This window comes from Dryobates pubescens, chromosome 11 (assembly GCF_014839835.1).
Source record: "Dryobates pubescens isolate bDryPub1 chromosome 11, bDryPub1.pri, whole genome shotgun sequence".
In the NCBI taxonomy this organism is placed as follows: Eukaryota; Metazoa; Chordata; class Aves; order Piciformes; family Picidae; genus Dryobates; species Dryobates pubescens.
Window position 1 is genome coordinate 29,434,863 of NC_071622.1, and position 15,749 is coordinate 29,450,611.

At 43.6% G+C, this 15,749-nt stretch overlaps 1 protein-coding gene across 1 annotated transcript in view; it reads right to left on the bottom strand.

Annotated features, from left to right (window-relative positions):
* Positions 1–1,643: 1,643 nt before the first annotated feature.
* PATJ (PATJ crumbs cell polarity complex component) overlaps positions 1,644–15,749 on the bottom strand; it is a 168,041-nt gene continuing 153,935 nt past the window's right edge. Inside the window, exons 40-45 of the mRNA XM_054165049.1 lie at positions 15,157–15,194; positions 14,750–14,872; positions 13,499–13,603; positions 8,570–8,673; positions 6,587–6,710; positions 1,644–4,830 (exon numbers count right to left, since the gene is read on the bottom strand). Coding sequence (XP_054021024.1) covers positions 4,684–4,830; positions 6,587–6,710; positions 8,570–8,673; positions 13,499–13,603; positions 14,750–14,872; positions 15,157–15,194 — 641 coding nt within the window. The 3' untranslated portion in view covers positions 1,644–4,683. The remainder of the gene's footprint in view (positions 4,831–6,586; positions 6,711–8,569; positions 8,674–13,498; positions 13,604–14,749; positions 14,873–15,156; positions 15,195–15,749) is intronic.

A 15,749-nucleotide genomic window follows, 5' to 3' on the forward strand; every position in this document is an offset into this window, starting at 1 on the left:
TCTCCCCCCCTACCTCCTTTTTTTCCCCAAAAAGGGGTTAGAGAGAAAGAAAGGCAAGTTATAAAGGAAAAGAGTTGTTAGTAAGCTTCAAAAGCCCATGCAGGATTAGTTTTTGCTTATCTGAAGGCCACCTCCAGCTAGTTCACGAAGAAGCAGGCTGAAACCCAAACTCCCCCAACTCCCAAACCAAACTGAACTGAGAAAAAAAAATTCCAACTGCTTTACAATTTAAATTTGCATTTTATCCATCCACCAATGAAATTCATTTAGAATATCAGAATGTTTTTGTTCTAGTACCGAAAACATTTAGCCAGAGTGTCCCAGCACTGTTTGTTCTTAAAGGCACAGCCTCAAACGGTCACAGAAGAGGTCTAAACATATGTGTAACTTGCCTTTTTCTTTGTAGAGTTAGGCAAGAAATGCCAACAGCCCTAAGACGGCTCCTGGTGATGTCCTTGATGTTGCTACTGCAAACTGCAGGTTATTCCATGTCTCTGCAGGCGAGGAATCTGATGGAGGGACAGTTAACAGCACATGGTCCTTCTAAAAGAAAAGGCTCTGACAACTGAGACCTCAATCCAAGGCAGGAGAACTCTTCCCACCTGCATGTGCATTGAAATGGTGGTGAGTGGCACCTCTAAAGGGCTGCAAGACACCTATGGTATAGATGCTCCTCCTACAAGCATCCTTCTGGTTGATTTTGATTCCTTCTGGCACAAGAAGGATCACTCGGCACCTTCATCTCTTGGTTTTGCTGTCCATGCACCAAATCCTTTGTGCCTCATTCAAGAGTTTTTTTGGTATTCCCCTGATTACAACCTACTTACCTGTCTGGAGCCAGCTCACTGGGCAGCTGGAGCTTTCTGATGGAGAGCACTGGTGCATGGGATGGCTCCCTGTGACTGTCTTATGTGGGAGCAGTCCTACTCCCTGGATGCAGAGCTGGCTCTCACCACAGTTGGCTTCCACCATTCCTACAACAACTGCTGCTCCTGCTCAAGAAGGGCAACACAAGCCCTGCTTGGAACAGTAGATCAGAGAATCACAGAATGCCAGGGGTTCTAAGGCACTGCCTGAGGTCATCAAGTCCAACCACTCTGACAAAGCAGGATCACTTAAGGCAGGTCAAACAGGAATGCATCCAGATGCGTCTTGAAAGTCTCTAGAGGAGACTCCACAACTTCTCGGGACAGCCTGTTCCAGTGCTCCATTGCCTTCACAGTAAAGAAGTTTCTCCTCATGCTGAGGTGGAACTTCCTGTGTTTCAGTTGGTATCCATTGCCCCTTGCTATAACTCAGGACACCACTGAAAAGAACTGGGCCCCACCTTCCTGACATCCACCCTTCAACCTTTATAAACATTATTAGGATCCACTCTCAGTCTTTTCCTGTCCAGACTAAACAGCCCCAGGTCTTTCAGGCTTTCCTCATCAGACAGATGTTCCAGTCCCTTCATCACCCTCACAGCTTCTGTTGCACACTCTCCAGTATATCCCTGTGCCTCTTGAACTGGGCAAGCCCCAGATGTGGTCTCACCAGGGCAGAGTAGAAGGTGAGGAGACTCTCCCTTGACCTGAACTTGTCAAATGAAAGAACACACCTCATGCAACAGATGTTAACAGCGCCTTCAAACAGAAGAACCCAAATCAATAAACCCACAACTACTTATGCAACCAAGCTTTATTCAGAATCTTTGAAGTCATAAAATGTTTGATTTTACTGATATACATAAACATACAATCAGGAGCTTTCATTGCTTTTTCCCTTGTGCAGAAATCAAAGTTTTAAACAAACCAGAACACCCTAGCCCAGGCAAGCGTGATGCAGGTTTAGCTCTGTGGTCCTGTACATACAGCACACGCTTCCCTGCACGGGCACTGGTTTATCAATTAGTTACAATACTTTTTAATATTATTTTTTTTTGGCAGTAATATATTCAACACACAAAGTGCAAATTACAAGAAGCAAGAAAATGTTCTCTCTCTCTCATCAGCAATGGAGAAGTGCAAAATGTCCCAGCCCATAAATTGTACTCAATGAATATGAACAGGGTATGCACAACAGGCTAATAAAGAGCCATGTAAAACTGTATAGATTAAATGTGGCAGCATCTTAAAGTAGGAATGCAAGGGTTGTAGAAACATCATCAGAGCAATCATTATGTTTTGTTCAGGAATTCCAGAGGGTGCCTCTTCAGATTTCACCTACCTGCACTTAACTTCTGAGGGAAATGGGGTTGTTTAGCCTGGAGAAGAGGAGGCCCAGGGAAGACCTTATTGTTGTCTACAACTCCCTGAAGGGTGGTTGTAGCCAGGTGGGGGTTGGTCTCTTCTCCCAGGCAACCAGCAACAAAACAAGAGGACAGAGTCTCAAGCTGCATAGGGGGAAGTTTAGGCTTGATCTTAGAAAGAAGTCCCTCACATAAAGAATGATTGCCCATTGGAATGGGCTGCCCAGGGAGGTGGTGGGGTCAGTGTCCCTGGAGGTGTTTAAGAAAGGCCTGGATGAGGCACTAGTGCCATGGTCTAGTTAATTAGTTAGGGTTGGGTGATCAGTTGGACTTGACGATCTTGGAGGTCTCTTCCAACCTGGCTGATTCTGTGATTCTCATACCTTGGATATTTCTGCAACCAAAGGCAGTTAAGGAATCTCCAATTTGCTACCTCTGGACAAATTCCTGGGCTTCTACAATTGAGGTTCCACAGACACTTCGCTTGGCAAATCAAACAGTACAGTGGGAATCCACTGAAAATATCAAGTCTTTTCCAGGCACTGGTAATGAAATACCCACCAATGGTTCCAGCAGGCTAAATGCACTTTGTGATTACCTAAAGAAAACTTTTCAATGAAATTAAGAAACCTATTTCCATGAGAGCTAGTCACACCTTGCTTGCTTTGGTGTAGTTCATCTCACTTCATGGAAAGTGGGGGCATACCCACTTCTAGCTAAGCCATACCAAACAGCACTACCTTTAACACACAAATCCTGTGCTACTCATTTATTATACTACAGATTTATTCAGTTATTGTACCACAGATTTGGAATCTTCTTTTCATTTCATTCCAGGGATTTTTTTTCCACTGAAAATGAGCAGCCAATTTTGAACCCTGCCCACTTTTCATTTCTCCCAGCCACATCATCATTATAAATTATACCAAATAGTCCAAATCAGACTGGGCTGCTTCCTCTAAAACCCTACTGCTCCTCTGGATAGGAAGATTAAACCTCAACAACTTGCACCACCATTAATCTGCCTGCCAAATTCATTTGCTAAATCACTAAGGCCACAGTCATATAATCACTGCAGAAATGGCTGCAACACGGCTAACTTTGGGTTGAACCTTCCTGCATCCCAGTGCAAAGTGCAATAGGCCTTGGGAATGATCCTCATGGGCTTCAGCACACTTTCACCTAGCTGAGCTTAAACCAAAAGAAATAGTCTGGGGCTTCAGCTGAGCTGTCCTGACTTGCTGAAGGGACATGAAGAACCCCTGCCCTCAAAGGGATGGGCATGGCAGCCAGCCCCAGAAGGACATCATCTTCATCTGCTGCAGCGATCACCTCCCCACTGACTAGTATTATCCAAATTTGAACAGCAGCCTCAAGAGAGAATCATCTTCTGTGATGCATGAAAGCCTCTTCCTGCACTATCTGATGCTGGGGAGAGTCTTGGAAATGTGAAACGGTTTGCTGGTTTGGATTAACTTCATCAAGCCTTAAAGACAAGGTGCAGAGGGACTGCTCACCATCATTACTAGAATTATGGGATCATGCTGCTGGAGCTAACTTTTTGTCTTCATTAAAGTTTCAGGATGAACAATTATGCTGCAGCTTGGCACAACAACAACTGCCTTTGTATGCAACATGCCTGGCATATATCAACACATTTCTTCTTCTTTAAAAATATAATTAGAATAGAATGAGATAGGTTGTTGTTGTTCATGCTGCTTAAAGATCTGAAAAGGCTCAAATACTTTAGAAGCCTAAAAAAAAACAACCACACACCACCCCACACATTTCCCTCTCCCCTAGTTTATTTTTCACGCTAAAGGCAGCAAATTGACACATCACAGTAATTACCTCTGACTAACTTGCATAGACCTACCCAAAGAGATAAACATGAGAAGCTCACATTTGACTATCAGACTTACTGTGCCGAGCACAAATAATTTCCCAGAGGAGAATTTGATATTTCATCATTTGGAACAGTGGTAATTTAATTACATTGCTAATGTTTTCTGGCATACTTGAAAGGACAATTAGCATAAGTAAATCATGAGTGAGATGACAAGTCACTCGGCATTTATTTCTGCTCATCAGATGAGATCGGTTGACGATTGGAATTCTGTTTTGTGTGTGAACCGATTGCAGGTTCAGCAGCTGCAAGTGGGGTTCAGACCTAGTGTGGATAAACTGCTGTCTAAATACAGTCAAAGAGGATCTTGTTCTTTGAAGTCTCCCCATTAAACTCATCCAGAGATACCTCAAAAGCCACCAGACATAGGGGAGGGTGGGAAGAAAGGGTTGATAAGTGAGGAAGGCTTAAATGAAGCTGGAGATGCGCGCTACCCTTTCTGGCAATGCGGTGAACACTGATTCGGTTTTGCCAGGCTTTGCTTTACATCCTGCTGAGGGCTGCAGGGCATTATTAGAGCTCTGCTGATGTTCTAAAATAACCACATTCAGGACAACACTGTTAATGTTACAGTTCCTTTCTGGCGCTTCAGAATGGCCACAGCTTGCTCGTGGGTGACCCCTTCCAAAGCTTCCCCATTCACCGCCAGGATCTGGTCACCACGCTTCAGTCTGCCGTCGTCCGCAGCTGCTCCCTGCGAAGGGCAGAGCCATTTGTTAGTGGCCAGAGGCACGGAGCCCTCACACCTCTTGTTGTGCTGATGGGTGAAATGAGGAGGGATGTAGTGCTGGAAATCCTACCCTGACTGGGAGGGGACATGGGAAATGATAGTGATGAAGCCTCCCACACTGCTTGGACTATTGCCCATCACTCAGCTTGCTGACCCAACCTCGCATGGTCTGGGGCAGCGTAGGTGGGTGATGCACCCCTGGAAGAGGTGAATTGGCTTGTCTCTGAAAAAAATGTGGTGTGAAGGCTGGTTCTGGCTTTTGGGATTATGGAGAGGATTGTTAAAGCAGCACTGAAGTGTACTCCACAGACAGTGCTCAGAAATGAGCTAAAATATGGGGAGAAGAGGGACATGGAGCTCATGCAGCAGAACAGCCTGGGTATTGCCCCAAGCCCCAGAAGGAGCTGGGCTCCACTGAAGGCCCTGAGAAGCTCCCACAGAGCTTTAGAAATGGATGTTCTTCTGCAGAGGCCTCAGTGTGGCTCTTTAACCCAAATCCTGAGCCCTGCTCTGCCCAGAGGCCTGCTCATGGCGTTAATTTCTGCCCTCCATGGCCCCACCAGTGACTACAGTGTTTTCGCGCTTCAATTTAGGATTTCTCAGCTCTGCTTACATCTAGAAACTTGCAAATCTAGGCATCAGTTTAATGACACAAAGTCTCACCATGATAATAATTGAAAATTGTAAAAAGACCAGATACTTGTGGTTTGAGCACAGCAGTCACAGAAGCAGAGGAGACAGGACTTCTACTCAATCTTCAGATGAAGTCTTAATTATGTTACCTACACTGCTGGAAGTGCTGACAGAAGTGGCAGCAAGTAGGCACAGAACAAGCAAGTGCGTGTGACTGACTTCAAAGTTGCTTTGTGGAAAACATCCCTAATTCCCACTTCCTCCCCACCCCCTCCCATTTCTAGGACTGTCTTCAGGTGGCCATGTCTGATGCATCTTGCTGGCTCACACTGAGCAAGGGGATGGGTGGGAAAAGGAGCACTTCTTCCTTCACACCAGTGGCCATTCTGGGACTATCTGCCTCGAGGCTGTGCTGTGCTACATTTCTTCCTCAGCCTCGGTGGACACAGCTGCTGCTGTAGCTAGCTGGGACCCTCAAGTCCTCTCTTGACATGAAGCTGGGGTTGGAGATGGACTGAGACAGCCATGCCATGAGCACTTCCAGCACATGGGGATGGAGCACTCGTGGAGAGGCATGAGAGAGAAGCTGGAAGCAGGCGAGAACAACTGGAGCTGGGACTGATGTGTAATCCAATTCAATTTTGAGCCACCAAGTATGGTGTTTTTGGTGGGTTTCCCCATTGAGGTGACTATCTGGACACGGGAGCTTAATGCTGCTTTTCCACCAAGATACAGCATCTCTGCAACTGCCTCCTCTCCTGTACAGTGGGAAAAGTGATGTCTGCATTCCTCCTGAAAGGCACTCTGATATGTACAGATAAAAAACTGCTTTAATAAGTATTTTAATGTACAAAATCAAATTTCCCAAGTACAGAGAACAATTTTGCTGAGATAGTGTATCTTGTTTCAGCCATCAGTAATATGAAATATAAACCGAGAAGCCAGCTGTGAGATCTTAGACACATCAAATGTACTTAGACAGTACATTTTACTTTCTACTATATCATCTATTATCCAAGCCAAATCTTAGCTTTAAAGATAATACAGGAAAAGGGAGAAAACAACAACAACAAAAAAAGAAAGATACCTTGGCAAATATAGTCTTGACATAAATGGGCAGGTCTCCATGGGGACTTCCATACCCCCCTACAATACTAAATCCCAGTCCATCAGAGCCTTTCTCCAAAGTAATAATCTTAGGCTGAGGTGCTCTGAAAACACAACAAATATCACTTAGAATAGCAAGGTCTGTCTCTGGGGAACACAGCAGGAACACTTACAGAGACACTGATCTATCAAGAAGGTTTTCATACAGTCACAAACCATGACTCTTGCCCTGACACTGCAACACACTCCTGTACAGCCCCAATTCAAACACTGCTCTGTGTACATCAACTCCTCACTTGGAAAGGCCTTGTTTTTAACAAGAGCTCAACAAGAGCACTTATCTCTGCCGCAGCGAGCGAGGCTCTCCTCATCTGCAGTTGCTGCACGTGCCTAAAGGAGAGTTTGCTTCCTCAGTGGCCATGCTGTCATCCTCAGTCTGCACAAGTGGCAACTGCAACAATTTCCTTGCAGCATGAGTTTATTTCATGGCTTGAGAGGAATGAATCTAATAGTGTGCAGCCAGGAACCCTCAAGTTTATAGTCTCAGCTCTACTGCAGGCTGTTGGCCAACAATATTTGACCTATCTCCCCATGCATCATAACCCCAGGGGCTAACTCCAGAGACCCCCTCTACTTGGTGCACCACTGAGAGCCTGAACGTCTCTTCAGGGGCTTTTATGTCTACATTGAACAGAGAAACAATTTTGGAAGATTTTTTTATTGTCTACACTGAGCAGAGGAAGAATTCTGGAAGATTTTTATTGTCTGCATTGAGCAGGGAAAGAATTTTCGAAGATTTCTTATTGCCTGCATTGAACAGAGGAAGAATTTTGGAAGATTTTTGTCTACATTGAACAGAAGAAGAATTTTGGTGGAATTCAGACTGCTCAGCCCTATATCTACCTCAAATTCGAAGAGGGAAAAAAAAAGAAGTAGTAATTTCTACATATTTAGAAAGAATTACTGTGGACAAAAGCTGCTTGGCACCTTCCACCTGTATAAAGGTGCAGCCTGTGATAACCAGTATCTAGGCATTTCTTTAGGACAGAAGGTACACATAAACCTGATTCTGCTTCATATTTTCACATTCAAATTTCCTCACTCTTTTGAAATGAAAGTAAAAATCCTTTTGAGAAATAAGCAATTCTCCTTTGAGAGCAGCAACAAACCCAGCATCTCACATTGTAAGACTAGAGAATGCAGCATAAAAAGCTTAACTTCTATACCCCAACCCCCCTGAGGTAGGGCAGCAACTTGCATCTCAGCTTCTTAAAATAAATAGAATGAATCAAAGAATGAATATGAAGAACATAATGATGCTAATGAACCAGAATGAAGATCAAATGAATTTCAAAATGATAATTGGAATGTTATAAGCTGGCCTAAAAAAGCACACAACGGGGATTGATGCATGGCCATGGGAGGGGTGGATCTCTTAACTTGCATCACCATACAGAAGTGCTGTGTAGAAAATTCTTTAATCAGACTTTTTCAAACTGTAGAGCTAAAAAGATTCCAAAGACAAAGTTTTGGGACATGTTTTGAAACATTTGTCTCTGATACCAGGCTTTTGAACACCTCTTGCCTTAGCCTGCCAATGACAAATTATTTCAAATTGCTATGACTGTAACTCCTTTCAGGCAAGGAAGCCAACAGACAAGGCAGAACTCTCATGGCAGCATAACACACTAGAAAAGGAGGTACTTTTGGGCAGCTGGGGGGCAAATGTCTATAACTAGTGCTTGGAAGCACATTTTGTGCTTATTTACTCAAGTTTTTTCTGTCACTGGGAGAAGATGGAGCCAAGTCCATAATCAGCTTGGAGAATGTCACAGTTTTCATTTTGGAGGTGATAGAAAGTTAGAGACAAGCAATGGGAGAGACTTCCTTCACCAGCCCAGGCTTTTCCCTTGCATGGCAGGTAGAAAATCACCTCAGCTGTGCAAACTAAGGACAAACTTACTCAGGATCTTCAGAAGGATGCTCGGAAGAAGAGTTTAGGTTGCACCCTGCAGACATGCTCTCCAGCTGGGTGGCAATGGCACTGATGTTGGTATCAGCCACAACCTGAAGAGAAAGGATACAATGAAATACTCTCTGTTCACTTAATACCAAAGACATGTTGGCTAATTAGTATGTAGAAAACAGCTGATACTTTAGGAAAATCAATTGCTGATGGTTTTATCCAAGCACATTCCAAATACAAGTCCTACTCTCTTCAATGTCCTGCCAATTCAATGCTTTCCAATAAAAAATAGTAGTAGCATTTGTTGGGCTTGGAAGGAAAGGTCTTCCATGGAGAGCACTTTAGGCTTCAAGAAAATCCAGAGATCCAAAGCACTACTGGACAAAGGCCTTGAAATAATTTGGATCTGTTTGTTTGCTGAGCAGGGAATAAATTAATCCTTGGGTTCAATTCTTCTGCAATTTCCAGCATGAGTTCACCAAAACAGATTCTTAAACCTCCCAGGTCTGGCTCCCGTATTATTTTGAAACTACGACTGCCACCACACGGTAATTAACAGTGTTAATGGGGGGCTGGACAAGATGGTCTTCAGAGGTCTCTTCCAACTTCCATCATTCTGTGATTTTGATAGCTTTTGGAGCTCAGATTTTTAAAGCAACCATAGCAAAGAGAAGAAGGCTCAGGGAAGACCTCCTTCCTCTCTACAACTCCCTGAAAGGAGGTTGTAAATGAGGTGGGGGTCACTCTTTTCTTCAAAGGCCAAGAGGAAACACCTCAAATTGCATCAGGGAGGTTTAAGTTGCATATTAGGAGTAATTTCTTCACCAAGATTTGTCAAGCCCCAGAACAGGATGTCCAGGGAAGTGGTGGAGTCCCCCTCCCTGGAAGGATTGAAAAGTTGTGGAAACATGGTGCTGAGGGACATGGTTTAGTGGTGACCGGTCAGTGCTGGTTCAAAATGACTATGATTCTATATTGATGCCACATAGGTTGTGTACAAAGCCAGCTACGGCCTTCCTGATGAAACAGTTGCACCTTGAGGCCCAGGGTTTGCTGTTTACAAAGGTTTAGCCTTGCAAGGACAAAAGCTCACAGCTCCAATGGGATTTATTAAATACCAAGTGTCAATGCCCTCTCTAGCTCTTTTTTTAACCTGTCATTGCACACTAATTTTGTATTTCTGGGGGAAAAAATGAGGATATCACAACGAAGTCTTTTGGATTTTAAGTATCTACAGCTGAAAGGACGTGGATTTCCTAACAACCACAAGCTGTGGTTATCCCCTAGCTCCATCTCCTTGTGATGAGATATTCTTCTCTGCTTGATGTGTACTGTACAGCGCAAGAGTTCAGCTCAGAGACAGCAAGAAATGCCCAGTAAGTGTATTTTCAGTATCTCCTCTAGCTATCCATGGTGTTATCTTATCAAAACTGACAGGTACTTTTTCCACCCCTAGCTGTGCACATGGCTCAGGGGAAAGGTACCTTTTTGAAATTAAAAACAAAAAAAATCCATTATATAAATCCCTCGTTTTAACTGAATGCTCACAATTCTTCCACCACAATATTTCCCTCTTTCTAATCACTTGGAGCCAAGAGGGTGGTAGTGGTTTTCCAGGAAGGAAGATTAGTTCTCATGCAAATTGTGCATCCCAGGACTCAGGTTCTTGGATGCCCAAAATGAAGGGGTCCAGCAGACAAGACAGCTGCACCTGGCTCAGCCAGCAAAGACACCGCTAAGTTTTCCTTCCCATTGCAGTAGGGGAAAGAGTGCCAGCCACTATTTGTTGTATTTTGTTGTTAAATAAAACGAGGGCAAAATAAATCTATATTCAAAAAACTTCAGTTGGCAGTAAGAACGCATCAGAGTTCAACAACCTTGTAAAAAAGCTTCCCCTTATCTCATTACTACACCTGCAGAAAAGAAATTAAATTAAACCAAAGCATCAAAACAGCCGAAAGGGATGATTGTTCCCCTGAGACCCTAATCTCCCATTTGCAAACAGCATTTGCAAACTCTTTTAACCATCCTTCCCAGGACGTACTGATAATAAGCCTTTCCACACCACTGCACACAATTATCTGACCTTTCAAAGCAGTTTGCCATGAAGTGGTCTAACCTGATAATAAATAGAATTACTTAATGACACATCACTCATGATTATCACAGCGATAGGATTATTCCATTTAGATTGTTTTAATAAAACAAAAAGCAATCTGGTGACGGAGAAGTACCTGTGGTTAGTGTGTAAGGCAACCACAGCACCATGCTTTAAGGCAGCCACATCACCGTGTTTATGGCAGCCCCAGCACCATGCTTGAAGGTAGCTACAGAATCAGAGAGTCATAGAATGGCTTGGGGGTTGTCAAGGGCAGGAACACGTCCCACTAGGCCAGGTTGTTTAAGGCCTCATCCATGCTGGCCTTGAACACCTGCAGGGAGGGGGCATCTACCACCTCCCTGGGCAATCTGTTCCAGTGTTTCACCACTCTCACTAGAAAGAATTTCTTTCTAATCTCCAGTCTAAATCTCCACTCCTCAAGCCTCAATCCATTCCCTCCTGTCCTATCACTACCAGCCCTTGTAAAAAGTCCCTTCCCAGCTTTTTTCTTCTCCAGGCTGAAGAGCCCCAGCTGTCTCAGCCTGTCCCCACAGGGGAGGCGCTCTAAGCCCTCTGATCATCTAGTTGGCCTCCTCTGGACCTGCTCCAGCAGTTCCATGTCCTTCTTATGCTGGGGGTACCAGAACTGGATAAAGAGCAGAGGGGGAGAATCACCTCCCACATCCTGCTGAACACATTTCTTTTGATGCAGCCTAGGACATGGCTGCCTTCTGGGCTGCAAGTACACATTGCTGGCTCACGGTGAGTTTTTCATCAACTGACACCTCCAAGTCCTTCTCCTTGAGACTGCTCTCAAGCCACTCCTTACCCAGCCTGTGCCTGCTTAGCATTGCCTTGACCCAAGTGTAGGACCTTGCAGCTTGGCCTTGTTGAACTTCACAAGGTTGGCTTGGGCCCACCTCTAAGGTCTGCTTACAGCAACAACATCACCATGCTTATGGCTTCAACACTACTCCCTGCCCATAGGAAAATACATAGAATACATAGAATACATAGAATAAACCAGGTTGGAAGAGACCTTCAAGATCATCGCGTCCAACCCATCAACCAATCCAACACCGCCCAAGCAACTAACCCACGGCACCAAGCACCCTGTCAAGTCTTCTCCTAAAAACCTCCAGTGATGGCGACTCCACCACCTCCCCAGGCAGCCCATTCCAATGTGCAATCACTCTTTCTGTATAGAACTTTTTTCTAACATCCAGCCTGAATCTCCCCTGGCGCATACAACACCCCACCCGCCCCTGCCAGATCTTCAACAGAGGAAAACAGATTCTTCTATCAGAATAAACTTAACATTGTCTGTAAAAACAATTAAGCCCCTCTGAATCTAGACAGCAAAACCGTGGAAGAAACCCCAACAACTGGAAACCCCATCCAGGCTGGATGAGGCTCTGGACAGCCTGATCTAGTGTGGGGTGTCCCTGCCCATGGCAGGGGGGTTGGAACTAGATGATCCTTGTGGTCCCTTCCAACCCTGACTGATACGATGAACTGCTGAACTCAAAGACATTTCTGGAAGAACCTCTTTGTTTGTGTGAGCAGCCAACTGATAGCGTGCTTCATCAGGAGTATTTTTAACTGCATGATGAGGTGGAGTTTGCTGTATTACAGCTTTCAAGATTAGCAATTTTGGGTTCTGCAGCAAGCATTCATTTTCTATTCAGGGAATACTGTTGACACGAGAAGTGAAATTACTCAACATTAGTAACAATATGATAACTATAATTTAACAGAAAATCCTCAGCTGGTCTATATCTGTGTATTTCCTTCAACTTCAATGGAACTACACAAATACACCATCTGCTCTGGAACTGTCTCATCACTTAACAGGTCAGCAGTTCATGGGCAGACAAACCAAACAGTAAGCAAGTCTAAAACTAAGTTTGTTCTAATTTAATTTCCTTTTTAAAATCTTTGGGGTTTTTTTTTATTATTTTTAAATTTTTTAATTTTTTTTTTCCTGCCCAGTTTTTATAGTCACATTTGTGTTGCAATGAAAGCAAGAAGCCTGCAAAAGCCTGTCAAGATGTGTTCCAATCCAATGTGCTGTGATGATGAAGAAAATCAGAGCAGATTTTAGTGGTAGGTCTTAAGCTTTTTTTCCAATTGTGACCATGATTCTGCAAAGCATTTTGAATTCTCTCTGGCAAGCATTCTTCCCATTTCTTTGTGTAAACATAAAAATAAGCTGAAGATGAATATACTGGCAAGCAGCAATTAGAAGCAGAGTGGCAGAACATGCCTTCCTTTTAGCTAGCATATAAAGGGGGCTGTGATAACACTGTTTTCTCTCTCGAGTGTTATTATTCATTACCTGTGGAATAATCCATTCTAGGCAGCACTGTCTTAATGATGATGCTATCATTTTTACTAAATGCTGCTAGCATTTCTTTCTTCTTCACCTTTCAAGAACAAGGAAATTAACACTGTGGGCAGTTTGGTCACAGTCTAGTTGCATGCATGCATACACACACACACTCACATAATTTCTTGTTCCTAGTTAAATTAAAAAAAAGGCAAACTTGGAAGCTTGTTGATTTATCATGTGTAGCAACAAGTTATTTTGTTCTCTTTGTTATGCTTTTCTATAATCATGCTCACAGCCTGTATGAATGGCAATAAAGAATTTTTGAATGAAAATGATTTCTTGCTTTCATTCTGCTTAATTCCCATCAGCAAGCACCCTGCAATTCTGTGATGCCTTCTGCCAGTGATGCTTAGGGTTGGGATTTTTTTTCATTTCCCTCCTGAATGCCATTTATCTACCCTCATGCAGCTGCATGTTCAATTTATCACCATACCTGCAGGATAATGCTCCCATAAGCATTCTTTAGTAGATTAACCGCATCTGCATGAGACAGCCCATCCAAAGGTTGCCCATTAATACTGACAATCCGATCTCCAACCTGAAAGTACAACAGTAATGGAAAATTACTAGCATTAGGGAAAATTAAAATTAAGAATGCTTAAAAATTCCTCCTGAACTTGGCACTGCGGAGTCATGCTTCTCTTTTGCAGGATCCCTTTTGTGAGAATTCTCTGTTGCCAGTGATCATTCACCATTCTTCAGAGCAAGTACAATATGGATTTAAAAAAAACAAAACAAAACAATGAGATCAGAGAAACAAAGATGGGCTGTATTTTGTTATTTCCATTTCCAAGCAGACAGAGGGAGATTTTCACCCGCCCATTCAGAAAGGATTCGCCTGTGTCCATAATTGCAGAGAAGTTCATTCTAACCGACTATGTATGCATGGGCTGACTGTAGTACAGGAAAGCTGCTCTTCTGATATTAATCTAATTAATGTAGATGATTTCTTCCTCTTACACGTAAAATGGTCTTGACCCTGGCACTTGGTGCTATTGTATAATTCTGTTAGAGGCTCGGCATGAATGTAGCAGCAGGTACTAATGAATCTCATGGACCAAAGCAATCCTACCTATCTGACAATAAATTCTTTTCAACACTAATGATTCCTTAAAACTCTCTCCAAAACTGTAAGTGTTCACCACAGTCATCCCTGGAAGTCCAAATATCCCAGGGGTCTGATACAAGTGTCTGTCTTTAGCATTTCCTTATCAGGGTCTTAACATCCAAACAACTATCAATCTAGATGATCTTTGGAGGCCACTTTCCCACCAGGCTGGGATTTTGTGATTCCGGTTTCTAGTTGGTGTGAGCCCTAAATGATGCCCACTCTGCAGTCCCCTAAATGCCTATGCTTTCCACAGAGAATGCTGCTGCCCTCCCTGGGTCTGCATCAACACACACACACTCAAAGACCACTGCAAGGACATTTAGATTCTTTCCATTAATGTCACTTTTCCAATGTGGGCAACAATTGCCATTATCCCAAGATGCAACAAAATTAAAAAGGGAGAAGGAGGGCAGGTTTGGTTTTCAGTGTTTGGGTTTTTTTTATATAAAAAGAGGCAGAGTAGTCTCTGAGACATTATCAAAATGATGGTGCACACAGAAGTCTTTAAGATTCTTTCTCTGTGAGTCACATGGAAGATGAAATAGGAAACACTGAGAGGATCTCTTTACTCACTCTGAGTCTTTGGGTACGTGCAGCCACACCACTGGCTTGAATCATAGCAATGAAGATGGGAATATCTCCTAATGGACTTCCCTTCCCTCCTGCTATACTGATACCAAGTGCATCATTTGGTCCCTAAAACAAAGCAAACCAAATCAACATTTGCAATTGGAGCAACTTGTAGTTGCCAGCATTCAGGCTACAGCAATGACTGGTTTGATTTATGGAACAGGGGGAAAACAGACACGTTTGACAGACACGCACACCCTCACACGCGCAGCTCCCATAGCACAGGCAGGCATCCAACAACCCACTGCAAACATAAACAATGCAATTTTCCTTCTGAGAAACTCTACCAAAATGAACAACTTCAGTTAAAGGTGTCAGCTTTTTGAATGGGTAGAAAATAACTCACTGACCCTTGTTATCTCCACAGTCCTTGGGCCTGTATCTGCTCCTACTAATAAAGAAACAAACAATTAGCTTCTGTAATTAAGAGATAATATAATTAAGAGATAACACCGTCAGGTGACAATGGTCCCTTGCTGCCTAGTCAGAGTTATCACCCAGCAGAAGCAGAGCCTTCCTGTGCCAAAATAGGCAGTGCTGCTCACATGAGGAGGACAGGGTTTGTGTGATACCAGAGCTGAATACGGCTGGAAGCCGTCAGGCTGGTGGATGCCACCGAGCCGCCGCTCACCACAGTCTATTCAACAGCAGTGCTCTGCAGGCGTGGAGAAGAGCCCTGCTGTGCATTTCACTCCATTAGACACTGTCCTATTGTTCATAATTCACAGTGTCCCTGCCACAGAGGGTAGGGTCTGAGGCTGCTGAGGTTCCATTGATTTCCCCTTCTAATTTGCATTGTATTAGTAAATAATAGACAGCCAGGATGTCTGGCTGCCACATATCCAGCCGCTGGCCTCTAAATACTATACCTCAGAATTATATCTTCCTAAGGTACATATATAATTACCTATAATACAGATAATGGTATGAATCTATCTTATAT